At 38.5% G+C, this 23,701-nt stretch overlaps 1 protein-coding gene across 1 annotated transcript in view; it reads left to right on the top strand.

Moving 5' to 3' along the window:
* LOC124777488 (E3 ubiquitin-protein ligase UBR5) overlaps nucleotides 1–23,701 on the top strand; it is a 344,177-nt gene that overhangs the window by 296,332 nt on the left and 24,144 nt on the right. Inside the window, exons 41-42 of the mRNA XM_047252926.1 lie at nucleotides 2,383–2,713; nucleotides 5,161–5,359. Of these exons, the coding sequence (XP_047108882.1) occupies nucleotides 2,383–2,713; nucleotides 5,161–5,359 (530 nt within the window). The remainder of the gene's footprint in view (nucleotides 1–2,382; nucleotides 2,714–5,160; nucleotides 5,360–23,701) is intronic.

The following is a 23,701-nucleotide window of genomic DNA, read 5'->3' as shown; positions in this document are numbered from 1 at the left end:
TTTAATTTCAAGTTTTATTCAGAAAGCATGATCTTACTGACTCCTTGTTTGCCTTCCTAACGTACTTGAATCGAAGGAAGCCTTTTTTACATTTAAATACCACACCAATGTATCTTTTTATGTGCAAGATAGCTAGGTCTTGAACGGATGACATTTTTGACACTTCATTTACAGCAGCTTTTTGTGTAATATTTCAATTTTTCCTCAGCTTATTGATTTAGTTTTCGTTCATCATGCTGATTACTTTCAAGCAGTTAAATATTTTCATGCCACACTAGACCTCAATTTGGTCACTTTGATACCCCGTGTACCTGTTTCTCTCCCTTTGTTTGAACCTTTTATGAGATAGGCAATTAGAGAGATGGACTCTGGGGAGATGTTCTGGGATGTACCTAAGGATTTGAGTTGTGACTGGAGAACCTGCTGGATTACTGGAATGGGGTCAGTGTGGCAAGGTTTGTAGGTGGAAGCATCTGACAGTTGACGGAGTCCTTCCGCCAGGTAATCCTTGCAGTTCAAAACAGCGGTGGTGGAGCTTTTGTCTGCAGGTAGGATCATGAGGTCGAGATCAGTTTTTAGATGGTGGACTGCAGTTCTTTCTGCGGATGTAAGGTTAGTTTGCATATTGAGGGATTTGGGGAAAAGGTTACGAAATTCTGGAAAGTTAACGGGGGGGAGGGGGGATCACGGTTGGATAGAGGCGTGGACAGAGTTAGGCAAGGTTCAGTATTGGTCTTTGGTTGAGTCTGATTGATCAAGTTGGTGGCAAAAAAGTGTTTACACTGTAGGGAGCAGGAGAAGGAGAGAAAGTCTGTCACAAGTTCTGAATGATTGAATTTGGGAGTGGGGCAAAAAGTGAGGCCTTTGGAAAGGACTGATATTTCTGTGGGACTAAAGCTTCTGGAGGAAAGGTTCATGACACTGTTGTGGGTCTGTTAGTTTTTCCATCATTCCGCAATTGTACCCTCATCTCAGCGTATCTTTATCTATACACATATTTCACAAGCCACCCTACAGTTCACGCCATCACTAGCCATTCCCTTTCCCATTCCTCTTAAAAAAGGAACGAGGGAAAAATAACTGTCTGTATTACTCCACAAGACCCTAATTTCTCTTGTCGTTGCAGTTATTACACAAGATGTACGTTATTGGCTGTAGGATCATTCTTCAGTCAGCTGTGAATGCCAGTTCTCTAAACTTTCTTAGTAGTTTCGCAAAAAAAGATTGCCATCTTCCGTCCAAGGATTTCCATACAAGTATTCTATATGTGGTCTCTGTTATTGAAGAGCTACACTTTCCTAAATTTCTCCCAATAAACCGAAGTCGGTTATTCGCCTTCCATATTACTGACACTACGCACCCATTCCATTTCATATTAATCTGCAGCATTATGTCTAGCTATTTAATTAACATGACTGTGTCAACCACTAATACTGTATTCCAACATCTACAGTAACTTACATTTTTCTACATGCAGAGCAAGCTGCCATTCATCACACCAAATAGAAATTCTAAGTCATCCTGTGTCCTCCTACAGTCATTGATGATACTTTCCCATACATTACAGCACCATCAGAAAACAGTCAAGATTGCTGCTCACCCTGTCCATCAGATTGTTTATGTATACAGAGAACAAGAGCAGTTAGCACTTCTCAGGGACGCGCACGAGTCCACTTTATCTGTAGTGTAATTAAGACTGGAAGCAGCTCTTCCCACCATCTTCCAAAACATTGACTGTTATATTGGGAGGCTGGAGGTCAGTGGAAAGGCTTACAAGGCGTGGTCAAAAATTAATGGGAATTTTTTAATTTTTTAATCTTTATCCATCCAATTTTCAAAACATTTATTTATTTATTTTATCTTGTCATTATGCATGTTTCTGATTTGTGTTAGCATTTTAACCTGTTTTGAATATTTAGGGGCATTGATCGCATATCAAACAACACAAATGGGGCGAGGGAGGGGGGGGGGAGTTCTAAGTTGACAGTGCACCCCCAGGAGGTCAGGTTTGCAGCACACTTAACAATGGGTCACCGAAATATTGTGGCCACCGGAAACTATGATATGGCAGTATACCCGTGGACTGTTCTATCAATTGGTAACACCAGGTGCAGCTGAAGAGCTTTGTTCTAGCCGGTTAAATTTCTTGCTCCCACCACTGTATAGGAAAATTACTGTAGCTGTTGCTTGGAGGAGGAAAGTGGTGGTGTTCAAAGGAGGAATTATACATATTCAGCCATTCTTTGGACATTCTAAAACTTTATTATCCCAGAGGTAAAATATTGGTTATGGTAACTCCTTTTGATTGGAAAGCATTTACATGGATTCTTATGTTATTGTGAAGTTGTGAAGACATACTGAAACGTGAGGGTGTTTTTTCAGGCTCCTCGATCTTCACTACGCTGTCGTGAGTCACGACGTTCTCTATCGTATGATGCTCGTCCGTTTTCTGCACCGGGAGCAGAAGGTGCAAGTGGGGGCAATGACCATCTAACACACCATCAGCAGCAGCTTGGTGAGAGACTGTATCCAAAAGTGCATGCCTTGAGGCCATCATTTGCTGGAAAGATTACAGGCATGCTACTTGAACTTACTCCGGCCCAACTTCTCATGCTTCTTGCTTCCGAAGAAGCACTTCGGCACAAAGTGGAAGAAGCAGTCGACTTGATACAAAGTCACAGCCAGGAACAACTTGCTTCAGAGGCACTTCTCGGTAAGCATGTGTGCGTGCACACACACACACACACACACACACCAAATTTTAGTAAAAAATTAGAACTTTGCTGGCTTTATTGTAATATCATGCTTCCAGTAAACAGTGATCAGAATAGTATTAATGTCTGCTTTAAAAACTGTTCCATACGTGTTGTCGAAGTCTAATGCTAAGTATACAGTGGGATACTTTTGTTGTTAAAAATGTGAAATTAACCTATTGCTTGGTTTTCAGTGTTCTGGGATTTAGTCATGAACAGTTACTAAAATCTCTGTAAATACCCTTGTAAAGTCTGTAGACTGTTTACTTTGTAATGTAAATAATTCTTTCATCCTGAATAAAAGAAAAGAAAAATGCAGTAGCTGTGCCATACTTGGAACTCACAACATATTGAATTATTTATGAGTACAGCGTGGGTTTCATTGTGAATATTATTGCTCAGATTGTTCTCTCTGGAGTTCACTATCGTCAGGTGGATGCGAATGTGTGTCTGTCATTACTTTTCTTAAGAAACCAGTGTCCTTCAGAAAATAGCTAAATCTGAAAAAAGTGAAGGTGAATTTTTGTCTTCACTGCAGTATAAAAACTACAGTCAACCTAAAAAATTGATATCTTGATATATTAATATAAGTTCACAGTATAACAATTTGCTCTACAGCTGATTAACATCTGAACATTGTATCTTCAAACACTCGACATTGAAAGAAAATAAATTACAAAAATGTTATCGAAAATTGGAGGAAGCAGCTTTGTGGCATCTTGAAGGACATCTTCTTAAGAACTTTGGCAGGTGTAGTACCATACAGTTCATGGCCCATACAGGACCAATTTCATTCAGTATCCGCTTCCACATGATGAAGAAGTAACACAACGGAAACACACGCACATAACATATTAAAATAGAAAGCCTAGTAAATTTCAACATTAACTTGAACGTAGAAGAAGACAAAATATAAGTGACAGTGTCAAGTGGTCGATGTCACAAGACCTATATCTACAAAAATTTGTTCTATCAAAGCCCTGATAAGCCGTGGAGTCCCACAAGGCTTGGTATTCGGCCTTCTCCTCTTCCTACTCTTTATCAGTGACCTTCCTCCAAGTCTCCCGTATGCCGGCCGTGGTGGCCGTGCGGTTCTAGGCAGTGGCCGTGCGGTTCTAGGCACTTCAGTCCGGAACCGCGTGACTGCTACGGTCGCAGGTTCGAATCCTGCCTCGGGTATGGATGTGTGTGATGTCCTTAGGTTAGTTAGGTTTAAGTAGTTCTAAGTTCTAGGGGACTGATGACCTCAGATGTTGAGTCCCATAGTGCTCAGAGCCATTTGAACCAAGTCTCCCGAATACTTCTCTTGTGTTGTTTGCAGATGACACAAGCCTGTTTTTCCAGGCAGACTCAGCTCTGCAATCAAAGTATTAACAGAAACAAAGTTTATAGAAGAATTTGAATTTCAAACAAAACAGGAAGGGGTGTGTGTGTGTGTGTGTGTGTGTGTGTGTGTGTGTGTGTGTGTGTGTGTGTGTGTGGGTGGGTGGGTGTGTTATCTATGTGGAAGGCCAGTGTATAAAATCTTATCAGTATATTGCATCTTGTTTATATGTATTTTTACTTCCTCTTGTATTTAACTTACGTTTCAACAGTATCAACTTAGGTGCTTTTAGAAAACTTGTACGAATTTGTAAAGAAAACTACACTGGTAACATTAGTTGATAATTTAAAGTCTCAGTTTTCCTCAAGTGTTGGTATCACAGTAATTTGCAGTGAACGCTTAATAGGTAATTTGTATGACCTTTTTTAAAAAAATACCATCCTTGTGATTTGCAATATTCCTTTGGTTTTGTTTCTTTCCATAACAAGATGATGGCCATTATCTACAGATCTACACAGTCACAAAAGACATAATTTTCATTTTTTTTCTTTTTCTGCCTAGTGGCTGAGAATATAGAGAACTGCTGTGAATGAGGGAGTAACACATCCTGCTTCATTTCAGCCTATTTACAGCATCCAGATTATGAAAAAAGATTGAAGTAAATGGCAGAAATCTGCTGTCCACAAAAATAGCCATTGTTTCAAATAGTTGGAAAGAAATACAGCATAATTCAAATCTTATTAGCAGTGTTTCTTATGAACTTTACATTTGTAAGATGTAATTGTGTCATGAAATTTGACTCCTACATCAACAGTCTCATGTTTGCACCATACTGTACTCTTAATTTACAGTGTGTTCTTAAAGGCAACATGTATCTTTTGGAGGACAGAAATAATGTAATTGATTACAGCAGTACACACACACACACACACACACACACACACACACACACACGATTGTATTAAATACAATTTTACTTTTACTACATATCTCTCGAGCCATTTACACTTAACAGCTGTGCATCTTTTATCACATTGTTTGTTAGTATCGTTCTAACTGGGTTTTTCTTATTGAACTTTCTAGATTTAGATGTCTTCAGCCTTTCTGAGCGTGGAAAGAAGCCTTCTAGTGGAACTTCGCGAAATGCAGATGCAGAAGAGGCAGCAGAGGAGAGTGAAGACAATGCACCGCTTTTTTACAGCCCCGGGAAAAGAGGCTTTTATTCACCTAGACAAGGAAAAGCCAGCTTTGAAAGACAGAATGCTTTCCGGAATGTTGGCAGGTAATTCTGCATTAACACCATTGTTTGACTCTTATCAATTATTAGCTCGCTCTGCATGGAAGGGCATATTTGAGTGTCTTGTTTGTGTTTAAAAGTAATTTATTGTAGTAGGTCCATGAGAGAAGTCTTCCAGCTGTGTCATTAATTTCGAGCTTCAGTTGCAGAGCTGAGTCTGCCTGGAGAAACAAGTTTGTGTCATCTTCAAACAACACAGGGGTGATGTATTAGGAAGACTTAGAGGAAGGTCACTGATAAAGAGTGGGAAGAGGAGAGTGCCCAATACTGAGCCTTGTGGGATTCCATAGCTTATCAGGGCTTTCTTCGAATAAATTTTTGTAGATATAGGTCTTGTGATACCAACCATTTGCTTTTGGTTGGTGAGATAGGATTTGAACCAATTATTTGCTGTACCACTGATACACACAAAGACATAGTGAATATACGCATGTGAATTAAAAGAAATGATATCAATATAATGGAAGGAAACATTCCACGTGGGAAAAATTATATATAAAAACAAAGATGAGGTGACTTACCGAACAAAAGCGCTGGCAGGTCGATAGACACACAAACAAACACAAACATACACACAAAATTCAAGCTTTCGCAACAAACTGTTGCCTCATCAGGAAAGAGGGAAGGAGAGGGGAAGACGAAAGGAAGTGGGTTTTAAGGGAGAGGGTAAGGAGTCATTCCAATCCCGGGAGCGGAAAGACTTACCTTAGGGGGAAAAAAGGACAGGTATACACTCGCACACACGCACATATCCATCCACACATACAGACACAAGCAGACATATTTAAAGACTTTTTTTTGTCTTTAAATATGTCTGCTTGTGTCTGTGTGTGTGGATGGATATGTGCGTGTGTGCGAGTGTATACCTGTCCTTTTTTCCCCCTAAGGTAAGTCTTTCCGCTCCCGGGATTGGAATGACTCCTTACCCTCTCCCTTAAAACCCACTTCCTTTCGTTTTCCCCTCTCCTTCCCTCTTTCCTGATGAGGCAACAGTTTGTTGCGAAAGCTTGAATTTTGTGTGTATGTTTGTGTTTGTTTGTGTGTCTATCGACCTGCCAGCGCTTTTGTTCGGTAAGTCACCTCATCTTTGTTTTTATATATATGAATTAAAAGAAAGATACACGTAAATCATATAAGTGAAAAAGCATCGCAACCTCATGTTTCATCCCAGAAAGTATTTGTGCTAATGTGGGGATAGTGCCAATCGTACTATGTCTACTAGTAAAATATAATGTTTAAAAAGCTTTAAAAACCTCTAAAAAGTAAAGAAATAATATGTATTTTCCAAAAAAAATACACAAAAAAGCCTCTAAAAAGTAAAGAAATAATACCTATTGTCCCTTTAAGTTTAATATTAGTAATAATAGTGTGATCCAAGCATCGTCGCAGTGGGGACTGGTAAGTAAATAAATTAAAAACAGGATGCCTCTAAAAATTGAAGAGTATGAAATTTAAATACAAGGAAGTGACCTAGACAAAACAGGTAAATATCAAAACAATAATTGTAAATTGTTGAGACGAAGTCTTAATTAGTTTACTCTGTATTCGCAATATAGACACAATCATCACCGATGACTACTCGTTCAGGTTGCTGCATTTGCTGATGCCCCACGTGCCACGTATCATGCATGGCCTCCTAAGATAGGGTAATACATAAAACTAAGTTCATAGGTATTTATGTAAAAATATGGTGTAAAATAAATAGGTGGCTCTATTCCTTAACAATTTTTGGCTCTTTAAAGATGGATTGGTGTTAATATTGTATATAATTTGTGTCGTATTTTATGAACTATAAGACACACTTTTTTCTTCGAAAAATTGCCTCCAAAATTCAGGTGCGTTTGTTACTCGAAATTAATATAAAAGTGTCCAGTGTTTGATCTAATATTCCCGCCAATCTTAAAAATCTCCATATATTCGATTCTGTGGGAACCTCTCTCCATCTGGCAACATTGGATTCAACTGGCAGCAGCAGTGCACTGATGCGACGAAACCATTTAAAATGTATATGAGAGTGGAATGGAACAAATGGATGATGGAAGATAAATGAGACCCAACATGAATTCGTGCCGAAGTGAGCTTTAAAACAACCTACAATCAAACAAGTGTGTCAGGGGATAAAACAGTCTTGGTCTAGCGTAAGTAACATTCTTGGTGGCAGTGAAGACTGTTTTTTATATATTAAAAGGACAATGATGAAGAAGAAAAAGAAGAACGTTCAGATGATGATTTTCAGGGATTTTAAAGGCCAGTTCTGTTTTATAAAGTAAGAATTTTTTTTAGTCTGGCTTTGCAATCTAATGTTATTAAAAATTGCTTTGAAGTTAAGGTGTGTCTTATAATTCATAGCTTCTTATAGTCTGTGAAATACGGTAATTATTTTGAGGTGTGGATGAGTGTTGCACAGAACTGGAAGAGCGACTCCAAACAGAAGAGATTTATACTTCGCAATAATGAGAGTATGCTGTTCTAGACAGGATGGCGGCAGTTAACTTCGTGTTTTTTAGCTGTCCCCTGATGCGATGATGCTTGGATCAAAATATTGCTGCTTACATTAAACTTAAAAGGAGCAATACATATCACTTTTTACTTTTAGAGGCATATTACACATACATTTTTTAGTTCATTGAGACAGTACAAATGGATTTCCAAGAGCTTATTTCTTAATGATTGTATATTTTGGTAGGAAATATGGAGGGCTGTGTTAGTATTTACTTCAGGGCCAGTGGGTTGGAGGTGTTTACTGTTTTAATAACATTTTTTTTTTACCATTACTGTTTTGAGGACAAATGAGTGTGGAAGCTACCTGTTTGCATAATAGTTCATGGGGATAGTCGCTCTCAGTGCTTCGGAAGCAACGAATTGAAATTACATAGAGTAACTGGCTCCTTGTGGCAAGCAACTTCAACACGGATGCCATTTCCACGGTGGTCAGAACATTAAAGAGAAGGCCAACGAGTTAAAATCAGCCTCATCAATTCTCAGCATTGATTAAGTCTGTAGACACTAACAACAGATCCATATAATTTTTGTTTTTTGTGTAGTAAACTTTATTACACTCTCATGGTGAAATTTCATTGTTTTGATACACCTGTTTATGATCATCACAGTTGTGATCTTTGAAGTCCAAACAAAAAAAAAGCTGATAGAATAATGTGACTGAGTACAAGCACAGAATATGCTACTGAGGAAGTACATAAAGCAGCTTAATGTGCAACACAGGTGCAAAAATCACTGAACTATCAGTTTAGTAAGTCACAGTTGCAAAATACTAACATGAATTCTTTACCGACAAATGGAAAAACTGGTAGAAGCCGACCTTGGGGAAGATCAGTTTGGATTCTGAAGAGATGTTGGAAAATGCAAGGCAATACTGACTCTACAACGTGTATTAGAAGATGGCAAACCTATGTTTCTAGCATTTGTAGACTTGGAGGAAGCTTTTGACAATGTTGACTGGAATACTCTCTTTAAAATTCTGAATGTGACAGGGATAAAACACAGGGAGCGAAAGGGTATTTACAATTTGTACAGAGACCAGATGGCAGTTATGAGAGTCGAGGGGAATGAAAGGGATGCAGTGGTTGAGAAGGGAGCAAGACAGGGTATCCCCAATGTTGTTCAATCTGTATATTGAGCAAGCAGTAAAGGAAACAAAAAAAAAATTTGTAGTAGGAATTAAAATCCACGGAGAAGAAATCAAGGTTTGCCGATTACATTGTAATTGAATCGGTAAGTGCAGAAACTGCTTCAGTCACAAATTGTAAATTTTTCAGGAGAGAGAAAAAGCGGCATAATTCCTCCAAATTATCAAATATTTTAACTTTTTCTTCCCCCCTCTGTCATAACTTGTATTTATGTTGCTGTCATGCAAAAGTTTTCTAATTTCGATATAAATTAGTCTCAGGAAAATTTAAAATTTGATCCGGACTTGCACTGTTTCTGTACTCAACTGGTTTTTACAGACAGCTGAAAACTTGGAAAAAGGTAATCATTAATTTAAAGTTACAGTATTGCAAAGTTATCAGAAAACAGGAATACAACAAAGTAAATCGCTCTTAAAACAGATCATTCTCAACCATTGTATCGTCGTCATGTGCAATGGGTGCCCAGGTAAATAGTTCATCATAAAAAACTTGGAAGTTTTCGGGAATATGATTTATTGTCTTCTTGATGTCTTCCATTTTCTTGGTGTTGATTGGAACTTTTCCTGGCGGGTAGGCTGCAATACTTGTAGGAAAATCAATATCTCTGTCCCAAGGAAGCAGGTTTCAGCAGCTGATAGCTGTGCTTTTGTAATCCATCAATGGAAGTGTAAGCTATGATTACCCCCTTTTTATTTAGAGTTATAGCGCAGGTCTGTATATCGAGTGGGAGCAAACTTGAATTTTCCTTCTTTTGGCACACTCCTCCCTAGACATTCTCTGGCTAATGGGCTTTTTGTGTAATATTCCTTCTACCAATCATCAAGATCTTTTACGTCATGGTGAGTAGCTTGGCGATGTGAAAGTTGTTACTGGACTGAGCGCACAACTCTTCATATTCATCAAGAGTATATATCTGATCATTTTTACGTATCATCCTCCTGATTTTTGCGTATCATCCTCCTGATAGTACCAAAATCTTGATCATTTGGAAGATATGAATGCCCTTGAACCGGAAAGTAATGAAAAATTTGTTCAAAGCGTAAGAGCAAGGCAGACTCTTATCATGGTGTGATTCCGATTCTGTCAGCAGGTGCCATTGGAAAAGAAATACAGATTTTTAACATTTGATATAATATTAGTGTCAGTGTATTTCAATAGCATGCTGCGTATCTCATTGGCTCCTTTGTGGGCTACAGGAATATTTCAGATGTCATAGTTTTTAGATTTTTTATCCTAGAAAGTTCACCCAAAGTTGCCTCAAGTAAAATATATCCTGAACTGGGATCACTGGAAAGGGGAGATTTCGCATAAAATCAAATGAAGGTGCAACTGTGTCTTCACATTCCGCACATAACTTGGGGACGATTTGAAGTTTATTGTAAAATTTCTTGGCTCGTCTTTTGTGGATGGCAAGTTCAGCAAGAGCAGCCCTTTTAGCTGCATCACCCATAGAGGAGCTCTTGATTTTTACATAAAGTTCTCCACGGTTTATGCAGGTATGTACCCGTGGATGTCCGAACCGTAATGAAAAGTTGTCATGAAAATATATAAGATAAAACTCATATTTTACATCCAAATGAGGGTACTTTTCTTTAAAAAAGGAATGCATTTTTTTTTTTTACATCAAGGCAGGCATCAAGATAACTGGTATCTTTGGTGCCACAGTGGGTAATCTTGGTGGGGCATGATGAAATATGCTCATGTATTTTAGAACAAACTTTGGCAGAAATCATGTTCTTCTTGAGATTTTTACCTTGTTTATCTGCAGGTGATTTACCCTCTATTAAGAGATCAGTAAGCCTTCGAACCCTCCCTTCAGTAATGCTGTAGAATGAAATAAACGCTTTCTTACATACCATTTTGCTTCCTCTTCTGTATAGTAAGAACACCACGAACTTTAGAGGTTCTAATGACATTTCTTCAATGTTTTCCTTCATTTCTCCTCATCTTCTTAGGAGCTGTTTCATAATCACTTTCACTGCTTGTGGTACTCACAGACATATTGAACATAGAACAGGAAACGTTAAGCACGAATTTGGAATATGCTGAAAACAATCAACAAAACAAAGACTTCGATAAGAACAGCTGTTTAGGCTGGTAAACACATGGCACATGCTCAGTAAAAGGGCAAGACTAGTCATGCTATCTAGCGGTAGGAACAGAAACCATGTCAAATACTGAGTCATGTTATTTCTGCACTCAGGGTTCGAAAAAGACACCCTGTATCTACAGATCCACTCAACGGACTGACATGGTTCTTGGACTCAACACGCATCTTGGCTTTCTAAGCATCTTTTCATCGAAAATGATTTTTCGCATTTTTGGGACTAAAGTGGTTCCTGCACTCACTAATTCAATTCTGTCGGAGACAGCAAAGGACCTGGAAGAGCAGCCAAATGGAATGGACAGTATCTTGAAAGGAGGATGTAAGATGAACATCAACAAAAGCAAAATAAGGATAATGGAATGTGAAGCTGAGGGAATTAGATTAGGAAATGAGACACTTAAAGTAGATGAGTTTTGATATTTGGGGGGCAAAATAACTGATGATAGTCAAAGTAGAGAGGATATAAAATGTAGACTGGCAACGGCAAGGAAGGCGTTTCTGAAGAAGAGAAGTCTGTTAACATTGAGTATAGATTTAATTGTCAGGAAGTCTTCTCTGAAAGTATTTGTATGAAGTGTAGCCATCTATGGAAGTGAAACATGGACGATAAATAGTTTAGACAAGAAGAGAATAGAAATTTTCAAAATGTGCTGTTACAGAAGAATGCTGAAGACTAAATGGGTAGATCACATAACTAATGAGGTGGTACTGAATAGAATTGGGGAGAAGAGAAATTTGTGGCACAACCTGACCAAAAGAAGGGATCGATTGGTAAGACATGTTCTGAAGCAAGGGATCACCAATTTAGTACTGGAGGGAAGTGTGGAGGGTAAAAATTGTAGAGTAGAAGGAGACCAAGGGATGAATACACTAAGGAGATTCAGAACTACACTCCTGGAAATGGAAAAAAGAACACATTGACACCGGTGTGTCAGACCCACCATACTTGCTCCGGACACTGCGAGAGGGCTGTACAAGCAATGATCACACGCACGGCACAGTGGACACACCAGGAACCGCGGTGTTGGCCGTCGAATGGCGCTAGCTGCGCAGCATTTGTGCACCGCCGCCGTCAGTGTCAGCCAGTTTGCCGTGGCATACAGAGCTCCATCGCAGTCTTTAACACTGGTAGCATGCCACGACAGCGTGGACGTGAACCTTATGTGCAGTTGACGGACTTTGAGCGAGGGCGTATAGTGGGCATGCGGGAGGCCGGGTGGACGTACCGCCGAATTGCTCAACACGTGGGGCGTGAGGTCTCCACAGTACATCGATGTTGTCGCCAGTGGTCGGCGGAAGATGCACGTGCCCGTCGACCTGGGACCGGACCACAGCGACGCACGGATGCACGCCAAGACCGTAGGATCCTACGCAGTGCCGTAGGGGACCGCACCGCCACTTCCCAGCAAATTAGGGACACTGTTGCTCCTGGGGTACCGGCGAGGACCATTCGCAACCGTCTCCATGAAGCTGGGCTATGGTCTCGCACACCGTTAGGCCGTCTTCCGCTCACGCCCCAACATCGTGCAGCCCGCCTCCAGTGGTGTCGCGACAGGCGTGAATGGAGGGACGAATGGAGACGTGTCGTCTTCAGTGATGAGATTCGCTTCTGCCTTGGTGCCAATGATGGTCGTATGCGTGTTTGGCGCCATGCAGGTGAGCGCCACAATCAGGACTGCATACGACCGAGGCACACAGGGCCAACACCCGGCATCATGGTGTGGGGAGCGATCTCCTACACTGGCCGTACACCACTGGTGATCATCGAGGGGACACTGAATAGTGCACGGTACATCCAAACCGTCATCGAACCCATCGTTCTACCATTCCTAGACCGGCAAGGGAACTTGCTGTTCCATCAGGACAATGCACGTCCGCATGTATCCCGTGCCACCCAGCGTGCTCTAGAAGGTGTAAGTCAACTACCCTGGCCAGCAAGATCTCCGGATCTGTCCCCCATTGAGCATGTTTGGGACTGGATGAAGCGCCGTCTCACGCGGTCTGCACGTCCAGCACGAACGCTGGTCCAACTGAGGCGCCAGGTGGAAATGGCATGGCAAGCCGTTCCACAGGACTACATCCAGCATCTCTACAATCGTCTCCATGGGAGAATAGCAGCCTGCATTGCTGCGAAAGGTGGATATACACTGTACTAGTGCCGACATTGTGCATGCTCTGTTGCCTGTGTCTATGTGCCTGTGGTTCTGTCAGTGTGATCATGTGATGTATCTGACCCCAGGAATGTGTCAATAAAGTTTCCCCTTCCTGGGACAATGAATTCACGGTGTTCTTATTTCAATTTCCAGGAGTGTATGTAGGTTGCAGTAGGTACTGGGAGATGAAGAAGCTTGCACAGGATAGAGTAGCATGGAGAGCTGCATCAAACCAGTCTCTGGATGGGAGACATTTCTGAACCATTTGAAATAAAGTCTGGTGTTAGACAGGGGGATGGACTCTCTCCATTACTGTTTAACTGTATTTTGGAAAAAGTAATTACAGAATGGCGAGAGCAGAAGTCGATTCAAAATGTAGACCAATCAATCAAGTTAGGTAGAAGTGATATTACAGTAGATTGCCGAACTGGCAATTTTAACTATGGATGTTACCACAGCTCAAAAACAAATTGAAATTCTTAAAGAAGTCTCAGAAGAGGTAGAACTACAAATAACATTAGAAAAAACGGAATACATGACATGCAACAAACAAGCACTAAAATATTTGGATAAGAAATATGGAAAAATAAAAAGGCTATCTCAATTTCAATACTTGGGGGAAATAATACAAGAAAACGGTCTGGAAAAAGCTGCAAATGAAGTTCGCTGTCAAAAGATGCCAACTGCAATCAGATTAACACAAAATATTTATTATATATCACTTTCTAAATTCAGTTAACTTAGACATTACAGCACAGTAATCAAACCTGAATGTCTTTATTGAGAAGAAACTTTAATTTTAAATAGCAAGTGGGATATTGAAGAAATTAGAAAAAAAGATTATTAGGAAAATATTGGGCCCCAAAATTACTGATGGAGAAACTTATAGGCTGAGAAGTAATAAGGAAATAGAAGAATACACGGACATACATGGTGACATGAGAAAATGAAGACTTAAATTTTATGGGCACATTAAAAGAATGGCACCCACAAGGTTGACAAAACAAATAGTAGAATTCTTCGAAAACAGAAGGAAGGCTAAAACTGAGCCAATGAAATGGATTGCTACAATTAAGGAGAATCTTAAAGCAGCTGGTATAACTCACTCAGACCTTACAGATAGGAAAACATTCAGACAAAAGATATTTGATTGGAAAGTTGGTCAGAGGGAAATTAGAAAACAGACTGGAACACCGTAGTCTAATGAAAGAAAGAGCCTTCATTCTGAAAGGATGAAGCAAATTTAGCCACAAAGAAAGGCCAACCATCAAACATGACATTGATAGATTGCACCTCGCATGGTTCTCCTGGGCTCATATGTGAATAATAAATATAGTTAGAAATTTGACTTGGCTGATTTGAAAAAGAATGTGTAGTTCAGCTTCTGATATTCTAAATATTAAAAAATAGTTAGAAGGTTGACTTGGCTGGTTTGAAAAAGAATGTGTAGTTCAGCTTCTGATATTCTAAATATTAAAAATATAACAAATCTGTAGAAGGGGCTTCTTGAACTTCAAGCTAGTTGTAAAAGTATCACAATATTCTCAACAAAGAAGAAAATTTTCTCTGACCGTACATTTTCTTCCTGCTAAGGCGTATTGTTACTTACGAAAAATTGTGAAATTATCTTACCCAAGAACTCTTCATTGCAATTGCTGAGCAGTTCCTTATAAACAATGGTCATCTTTTACAGTAGTTGAATCTGCAGAAGGAAGACATATGAAATTTATAATCCTAAAACTGCTCCTCAAGCTTTATTTTATCTGCAGTAGGATGATTTCATCTCAAATTGTACAGGTGAAGAGTGAATGTGTCACATCAAAGTTTGCTGAAAAAGATATATGTTGAAGTTCCACATGATACCTCTCCAAAACAACAATATTTTGATTTTATGATGATTTGTTGAAACACTACAGACATTTCTAAATGACTGTGTTTCTCAAAATGTCGTAACAAAAGGGAAGAATTGTAATAAAGAAACCAAAAGTGATACAGGTCCAAATTTATTTTCAATAAATACTTTGTTCCCAGTATTATGAGTCATGATTAATACATACACAGTTATGAACCCCCCCCCCTCCCTCCCCGCCCTTACTTTTTTTAAAATAAGCTATGAAAATTTCCAATGTATTGCGAATTTCAAAATTATGTTTTGAAAATATGAACAGTCACAGGATGTTAACTGTCTTCAGAAACGAGGCATGAAGTTCTTAAACTGTCAAAATACTTGTATGTAAAGATGAAAGAATCTGAAACCTTTTGGTTATTTAAAAATAATTTTCTCCAAAACCCCAGTCTAAAAATTTTGTACGTTAGTTGGTCATTATACTTTGGAAATGTACAGAGTAGGCAATACTTGTCTGTACAAAATGTGATAAATTTGTTAGGTAGGCCTACCTCTACTCTCAAGGTCAAAAAATCATGAACACTGAAATATTTAAATTGATCGCTGATTTTAATTATATCCATTTTTCTATTCAGAATTGTTATTGTCTTCTGTCATGATCTTACTTCTTCGTGACTTTCCATGAATTAAAATCACCTGCAATCTAACAGTCAACACTGCACTGCTGAAGAGAGTTCATTTGCTTTTTTTCATCTGCTTCTCATTGAACTTGTATAGCTGAGCTAAACTTGCACATGGACAAGGATGATCCAACAAGAGCAGTACTTAGGAAGTGGGAACTGCACACTGATCTTTTGATGTTGGCCATTTGAAAGCATTAGCAGGACCATGAAATGTTATAATGAAAACGGTTATATCTTGCATCTCATGAGAGACACTTACTATCTTTCCCATCCACCACCAATTGTCATACACATAAGAAATGAAGTGGCTCACTACAAAGTCATCTAATGTATACTGTGGTCTCTGCATTTCACACACAGTAAAGACTGTTTTGTGGAGAACCATTCTTGCAATGTATGTGCTACTCTGGGATACAACCCAGCAGTGACTTGATTGAATTCCTACCATAGGCTTCATAGCAGACCATGCTTCTCTCTTTTTTAAATGGAACACCCTTAATGTACTTTCATTTAGAATTAAGATACAACCCAGCAGTGACTTGATTGAATTCCTACCATAGGCTTCATAGCAGACCATGCTTCTCTCTTTTTTAAATGGAACACCCTTAATGTACTTTCATTTAGAATTAAGAGTTTCACGTTTGTTGTTAACATTGATATGGTGTGCACAAATGGAGTAGCATCTCTTATAGCATCAACTACTTCATGTCGCAGATTAAATCTTGTTGCATAATGTTTACAGAGACCTCCTATACCATCACATGCACTTTTCTCATGACCTGTTGCTGAAAATATCCTTTTTTTGTCTTAATTCTTGTACTACAGTGTTGACCAAGCTCATACAACTGAAAGCGGCCTTTAAAATTAGATGCTGCACCATCAGTCATGTACACATGTTTAGGAAATGCGTGACCTCTAGATGTTACGTCATCAGTTATGATGCTGACAGCGTAGCATGTATGTGCACTGTCATGAATGAGATGATCACTGACAATAGCAAAACAGTGTGATGTTCCAAGAAAGTGAGCAACATATGTGAATATTGATATCTGTGATTATGTGTGTCAGTGGTAGCTCTGAATTTCATTCTGCAGAGCAACAGACAGGTTCCCAGCAAAGTGAAATGAAGAACTTAACATGTCAGTATTCTGTCACTGAATCCTCTGGATTTGATGGTGAGCTATTCCTTTCGTGGCCCAGCGCCTACCCTGTGTAAAAAAAAAACTTCTCTGGTTCTACTGTCTTCTTCACCAACTCTCCTCCCTCCTCCAAGCATAGGTTATGTCATTATCAGTATCCTGAAGGTGTAATGTCATCACTTCAGCATCAGGACACATTGCTCACTCCTGCAACAAACATTTTATCTTGCGGCTCTTGACGTATACACATCGTATTGTCTACATCCCTGTGTACTACACTGCTTATGGTGAAACAAACAAGTTTCAAATTAGTGTAGTAAATACATGTGCATACTTCCTTCACTGGCTGGCATTTTATGCATTTTGGTTGTAATGAGTAGAATTATGAGAGCCTAATTTTTAAATTTGGGTCCTTCTTTTTCATTAGGAGATGTACTTCTCTTATTGATCTTGTTATATATCTTTTTACCTTTTTTTCGCCAACAGAGGTATCATCATCCTGGTTAGGACTTTGCCTGCTGCAGTCTTTGTCATCACATAGGTAATATTCCAGAGCAACAGTAAGCATATCACCTTGCAATGGATGCCCACAGTAAGAATCTGGGCATGCCCAAATACTTTTCTCATTCTTTATTTCATGAGCTTTTGAAATCAGCTAATGTGAGGAAGTGGGTATGTATTTCTGTATCTGCTGCTTGGAGTAGCTACTTGGTATCAGTGACAGCAACTGTCTCTTCCCAGTATAGATGGCTGCTGAGACAGCAGTATTAAGGTTTTGAAACCACACATCACATTTCATGCACATATCACTATCTTCAGGTTCTGCACCAACTGCATCTACATTACACACTTCACAAAGTTTTGAAGAGGTTGCTTGCATAAAACTTGTTTCAATTCCTTCCACTTTTCTTTTTACATGCTTGCTCCCCCCCCCCCCTCTCCTTGTGCTTCTTAAAGTTTCTGGACATTGAAGGGGGGATATAGTAGGGGCTGCAGCAGAAATGCTGACATTCAACAAATCAACTGTTTCACACCGAGGAATAAACATCTGCACTGTCTTCTTCAGTTTCACATTTGGGTGATGGTGATCATTCAGTTGCATTGTCAGTAAATTTCTTCTTGTAATGTGTGTAGCAATTCCTGTACAATGAATATGATGCTAATACTGTTACTTGAGGATCAAGATATTTCTGCAATACCTCTGACAGATTTCCAACAACTGTGAAGTGTTTTTCACTTTTCTTAAACACCATCTTGTGTCTTTCTTTCATAGTTCACACCCCTCACTCTTTCACCACTGTATTTTCTCACTGACATTGTGTCTAACAAAAAGTTCAAACCAAACACAAAAATTGATGCAGAATGGTTTATGTGCAAGCTCTCACTCGTTTGGTTTAAACAGAAGAGCACTGGAAACGGTGTTGCCAACATTCATATTTTGCACTAGAAATTCAGTGATGCAAAATGTACAGACTGTTGAGAAATTTTTAACACTTTACACAGGAAAATATTGCCCACTGGGTATGCACTGACTGCTAACATATTAACCAAACAGTATTTTGTGTAATTCTCAAGTAAATAATCTATAAAAATTCATAAAAATACATTTTTTTGCATTTTTAATAATAAATATTTACATAATGCAGAGAGCTGGAGCAGAGAAGATACTGTTTATAATTACAGAAGTAGTATCTGCTAATATGACAGAAAATGTAATGTTCTGTGACTTCCCAAATTAGAAAAAAAAATTGAGAGGAAAAATTAACTTAAATTTCGTATTTTCATCTTACATTTGTAAGTTAAAGGAAGCCCATAAGTGTGCGGATTTCAACTAAATTTCAACACACTAAGAGTGAGCTTTAGTGCAAAACATCTGCCAGGTCTCCAGTACTTTTAGTTTATTAGTTATTTTTTTGTTGTCTACTGTTTTAAGAGTTACTTACAAATTATAAATTTTTCAAAGGGCCGTACTATTTACAGAAATTAAGATAAAATGAAAATACTTCATTTCTTAACACTTATAATAAGAGGTCCAATAGATTTTTTCCAGAGAAATTCATGACCAGGAGTTGTCATGTCCTGTATGATTTGAGATGAAATCACCCAGTATTAATTGTTTACTGTATGTAAATCTGAATCTTTTGAGTGTACAAGTAAAGTTACAAGACGACTCTATACCAAGCTTAATTTATTTTAAGGTTCAGTGAAACAGTTGCCAAAATAGGTGTCAATGGAAATGCTGTAAAAGCAAAATGCCAATGAAAGCATTATAAAAATGAAATGTCCGTAAAACATTCTTAAAATGAAATGTAAAATTATTTAATTTTCTTCCAAATAATTATTGTTACTGAATTACTTGTGTTGATTGCTTGTAATGCACAGTTTTTTTAACAGTATTCTCATTCATAGCGCACTGGTGTTTAAACCTGTGACTACCCTCAAAATACAACAAAAACACTGAATTTCTGTGCCAGTCACCATTTATATCAGTTAAGCACAACACATTTTGAAGTTTACTCCAGAATCTTCAGGTGGCACCTGCTCAAAATGCATTGACTTACATTCAGATTGCAAGCAACAGGAAGTTGTATCCACATTGAAAAATTTATACATATTGCTACTAAAACTTTCCTTGTTGCTACCATTATATACAGAAATCACTGCTGTTACTGTTTTTTGAGTAAAGGTGGAAAAAGCTATTTGAATTTGATCTAAGGCAATTTGAACGGGGCGCGACACAGCAGATGGCGCCCTTGTCTACCAATAAAATGGCAAATGGAAACCCAATTAGCTTCAAAAATGGCTGACATATAGCCACATTGTGAATTTAAACGTGTTGTTCTAAAGCTACCGTACTGTATTTGGTTGAATTCAAGTTTCACAGCTCCAATGGAACATATATTACCATGTAACACAGAAAAAATGCACTTTCATCCAGGATATAATGCATTTTCACCTGGGAAAAAGTGTATTCGTAACTGGGAAGTCCAGGGTGTATATGATCTCTCTCTCTCTCTCTCTCTCTCTCTCTCTCTCTCTCTCTCTCTCTCTCACACACACACACACACACACACACACACACACACACACACACTGTCATTCCAAAACAACGAGCAACTTACAACACAAAGCATTCGGGAACGGCAACCATGCAATTGCTTGTTGAGGTTGGCACAGTATTGTCACAGAATAGACAGTATACAGAAAGAAAAGCAGAGATTTGCTCCTTTAGCTTATATGAAGTAGAGCATTGTGCTCGACACCATATTGAAACCAAGTAAATACCAAAATGATAGCTGCTTATTGCTAAGGTTTGAAATGTACATTCTTATGAAACAGTAGTAATTTAACCAAGTAAAGATAAACTTTTTTGAAAGGAAACACTGATGAAAGAACCTGTGGTAAATATCTAACTACAAACTTATCTCACAAGCTTTTAAATTCATTATTGTTCACACATGCAAGCTGTGAACTGAACTGCAACTGCTTTTAGCTTCAGATGGTAATGAAACTACTTTGTTCTGTAAATATCAGGTTTTTACATGCAACAATTTTATTTTACTTCTTAATTTTACTTTTCTGTTACTGCGAGCCGATAAATCGAATTTATTTCCTACAAAAGCATACTGCAGGAATTGGGTCAGTGCTGTAGTTTTCATTCATGCTTTCAACCTAAAAGTAATGCATAGGTATTGCTTTAAACGAAGACAGTAGGTTGCATTAAAATTTAATTTATAGAAATTTTTTTGAATTAGGCTCGGATCTATAAGTTCACTTTAATACGCGTAATATCAGTCATATTCGTTTAATAAATGGCAGTTGATACATGTAATAAAGAAACTTCCGTCAAGCAGTATTCTAAATATGGGTTGTGTTTCAGCTTTACCATTATGTAAATGTAGGTGTAGAATGTCTCCTTTTTCTTCTTCTTCAATTTCTTTCAGCAGGAAGTACAACAACAAATTGTGATCACTAATTTGAGAAACTTGTGTGTACTTGCACGAACTGTTCACAACTGAGCTGCATGCCTCTTGCACGTGGCACCATCAGGCAGCGCACTCAAATAAAATACTTTAACTTTTTTAATATAATTAGAAGGAAAGTTGCTACTCACCATATAGCAGAGATGCTGAGTCGCAGGTAGGCACAACAAAAAGACTCTCGTAATTAAAGCTTTCAGCCATTAAGACCTTCGTCAACGATAGACAAAACACACACACACACACACACACACGCAACACTGACACACGACTGCAGTCTTAGGCAACTGAAACCACACTGTCAGTTGCCTGAGACTGTAGTTGTGTGTGCTGCAGTTTGTGTGTGTGTGTGTGTGTGTGTGTGTGTGTGTGTGTGTGTGTGTGTGTGTGTGTTGTTGACAAATGCCTATCTGCGACACAGCATCTCCGCCATATGGTAAGTAACAACTTTCTTTCTCATAATATTGTTACATTCCATCCCGAATTTTCCATTTTTAAACTTTTTTTCCTCCATACTGTAGTGAAATGTGGCTCTTAATTCCAATTTTGAAAACAGTTTTGATATGTTAGCTACATTTAATACAAAGCAACATTTCACCTGAAATAAGCACATTTTTCACTGCAAGCCCTGCAAATTTTATGCTGCAGTGTGCTAGAAAATTAAGTATCACAGTGACTAGACCATTATCGAAACAATTGGCAGTTTGTCATTAAGCTGTGACTTGAAATTGTAAGATGCAAAAGAAATCAATTTTGAGTGCCAATTAGTTTCCCAAGAATCGGTTAAGGTATTATGTACAGTAGTGAAGAAAATGACCAATCCCAAACAAGTTGTTTTTAATTTTTTTTTTTTTCAGTGAAGAAGGAGAATTTTACCGAAAATCCAGCTGCAGGAGTTGATGTACTTTTGTGTCATTTACATACAGTATTTTTTACTGTTCAGTGAGCTTTCATTGTTTACTGGTCACTTTGTGAGAGTTGTTCTTTTTCCCTGTGTGGTCTTCTCTCATATTACTGCTCATTATGTATTTATAACTTTTGCAGTGCTTCGAAAAACTGACTTCTCGCAAGCGCACTAAAATTTGATGCATGGATTGGAGCCAAGTTTCCATTCCATATACTTTCTATTCTTAGTTCACACCGACCTCTAGCAGTATTCAAGACAACCAACAAATGTGCCACATAATTTGCCACTGCGTTTCATTACATGGTGTGTATCTTAAATAGACCACTCAACCACCCACAATTGACATGGCACCAAAGCATTTGAGCGCATGGGTACATTGTTGCGTTCATGCACTTTTTATTGTACAAACAGGTTCTTACACATAGCGTGTATTAAGTAATTCCATGTTTTCACATTGGGGGCAGAATTCACATCTATTTTGCATTTAGGGATCTTTGAATAAACCATCATCTGACTGAAAGTCAGTCTGGGCAGTAATAAATTTCATATGTGTAATTTGTTTTAATATTTCAATGTGGATTTGCAGACAAAACAACACTTCAACTTTAAAAAAAACCTACAAAGATACAAATTCTGCACGAAAGCTGTTCACAAAGAAAGCTTGCCCTCTGTTGTCTGCAGTATCAAATTTTGTAATACAGTAGCATACAGATAAATTATTACAGAAGGGCCCTACCCACAACTGATTTAATCGTACCAAAAGGAGAAATGTCTTGAGAAAACTATAAAATTACGAGACAGACTTGCTAGCTCCTGCTTACCTTCAGGAGAAGTGCTGTGTTGCTGATTAGCCCAAATAAAACTACATGCATTATTATAACCTTCCTTGGAGTTCAGAGAGGGGAAGGGTAAGAAGGAAAAGCAGGTACTCAGCTCCTGCAGTTAAAAGGTAGTGCATTTATAAGTTTCAGGATGCAAGGATGTGATGGAGAACATGTTCTCATCTCCACAGATCAAGGAAACTAGTATCATGTGGTTGAACCCAAGTAGTCCATAGTTCATGTAGTTTGTTTGGCAGTCAGGTCCCTTCAGCCATGTTGTGAAGCCAGCTTTATACTGGGTACCAACTGTCCCTGAAGCAAACAATTGTTCTCTGCCCATTCAAGTGCTCAGTCAGGTTAGTGGTGGTTATATGTACAGCAGTGTAACTGAAAAACATGATCCACTGTTTCCTCTTAGGCCAATGAAAGATAATTGTGAAAGTGGAAAATGTACTTTAGGTAGTTAGTAGGTAGTGAACAAGCCTCTTTTCACACTTTATGTTGATATGTGCAGAGATGATGAACAAAGCTTGGACACAGGACATTGGCAGAGTGGAACAGCAATGAGCATCTTCACTTGATGTAAAGGGGTCGTTTGTGTTTTGGCGCCATAGCTTGGCAGTGTTCTGAGTATCAGAAAGTGGCACTGTCTACCGATGCAAACACCCAATAAAACGATTGAAATTGTTTTATGTCTCATATGATGTCACAGGATTCACTCCATAGATGTTGCTAGAGTTAATGTGAAATCTGTTCACCAGACTGTGCAGTTGTTTTATTTGAGCAACAAAATATAGAAGAGTTCTTTCTAAAGTAATTATGTCATTTCTTAGTGAGTTGGCATAGTTGTGAGTTTTCTTGCAGCCCTCGACCCTTTGCAGTTGGCAAAGAAGTCTATACAGTATAATTAGTGGTATTAAGTAGCAGGTCCACAGCTTCAAGAAAATACGACAAGGCAACTGGACGTTAAAATAAGGCAAAAGCTGAGCACGAGAAACATTGGGGTGACATCAGCCAAGAAGTGAGAACTTACTTATAACTCAT

The sequence above is a fragment of the Schistocerca piceifrons genome, chromosome 2, assembly GCF_021461385.2.
Source record: "Schistocerca piceifrons isolate TAMUIC-IGC-003096 chromosome 2, iqSchPice1.1, whole genome shotgun sequence".
In the NCBI taxonomy this organism is placed as follows: Eukaryota; Metazoa; Arthropoda; class Insecta; order Orthoptera; family Acrididae; genus Schistocerca; species Schistocerca piceifrons.
Note: the sequence above shows the minus strand (reverse complement) of the source record. Positions and strands in the feature narration are given on the sequence as shown.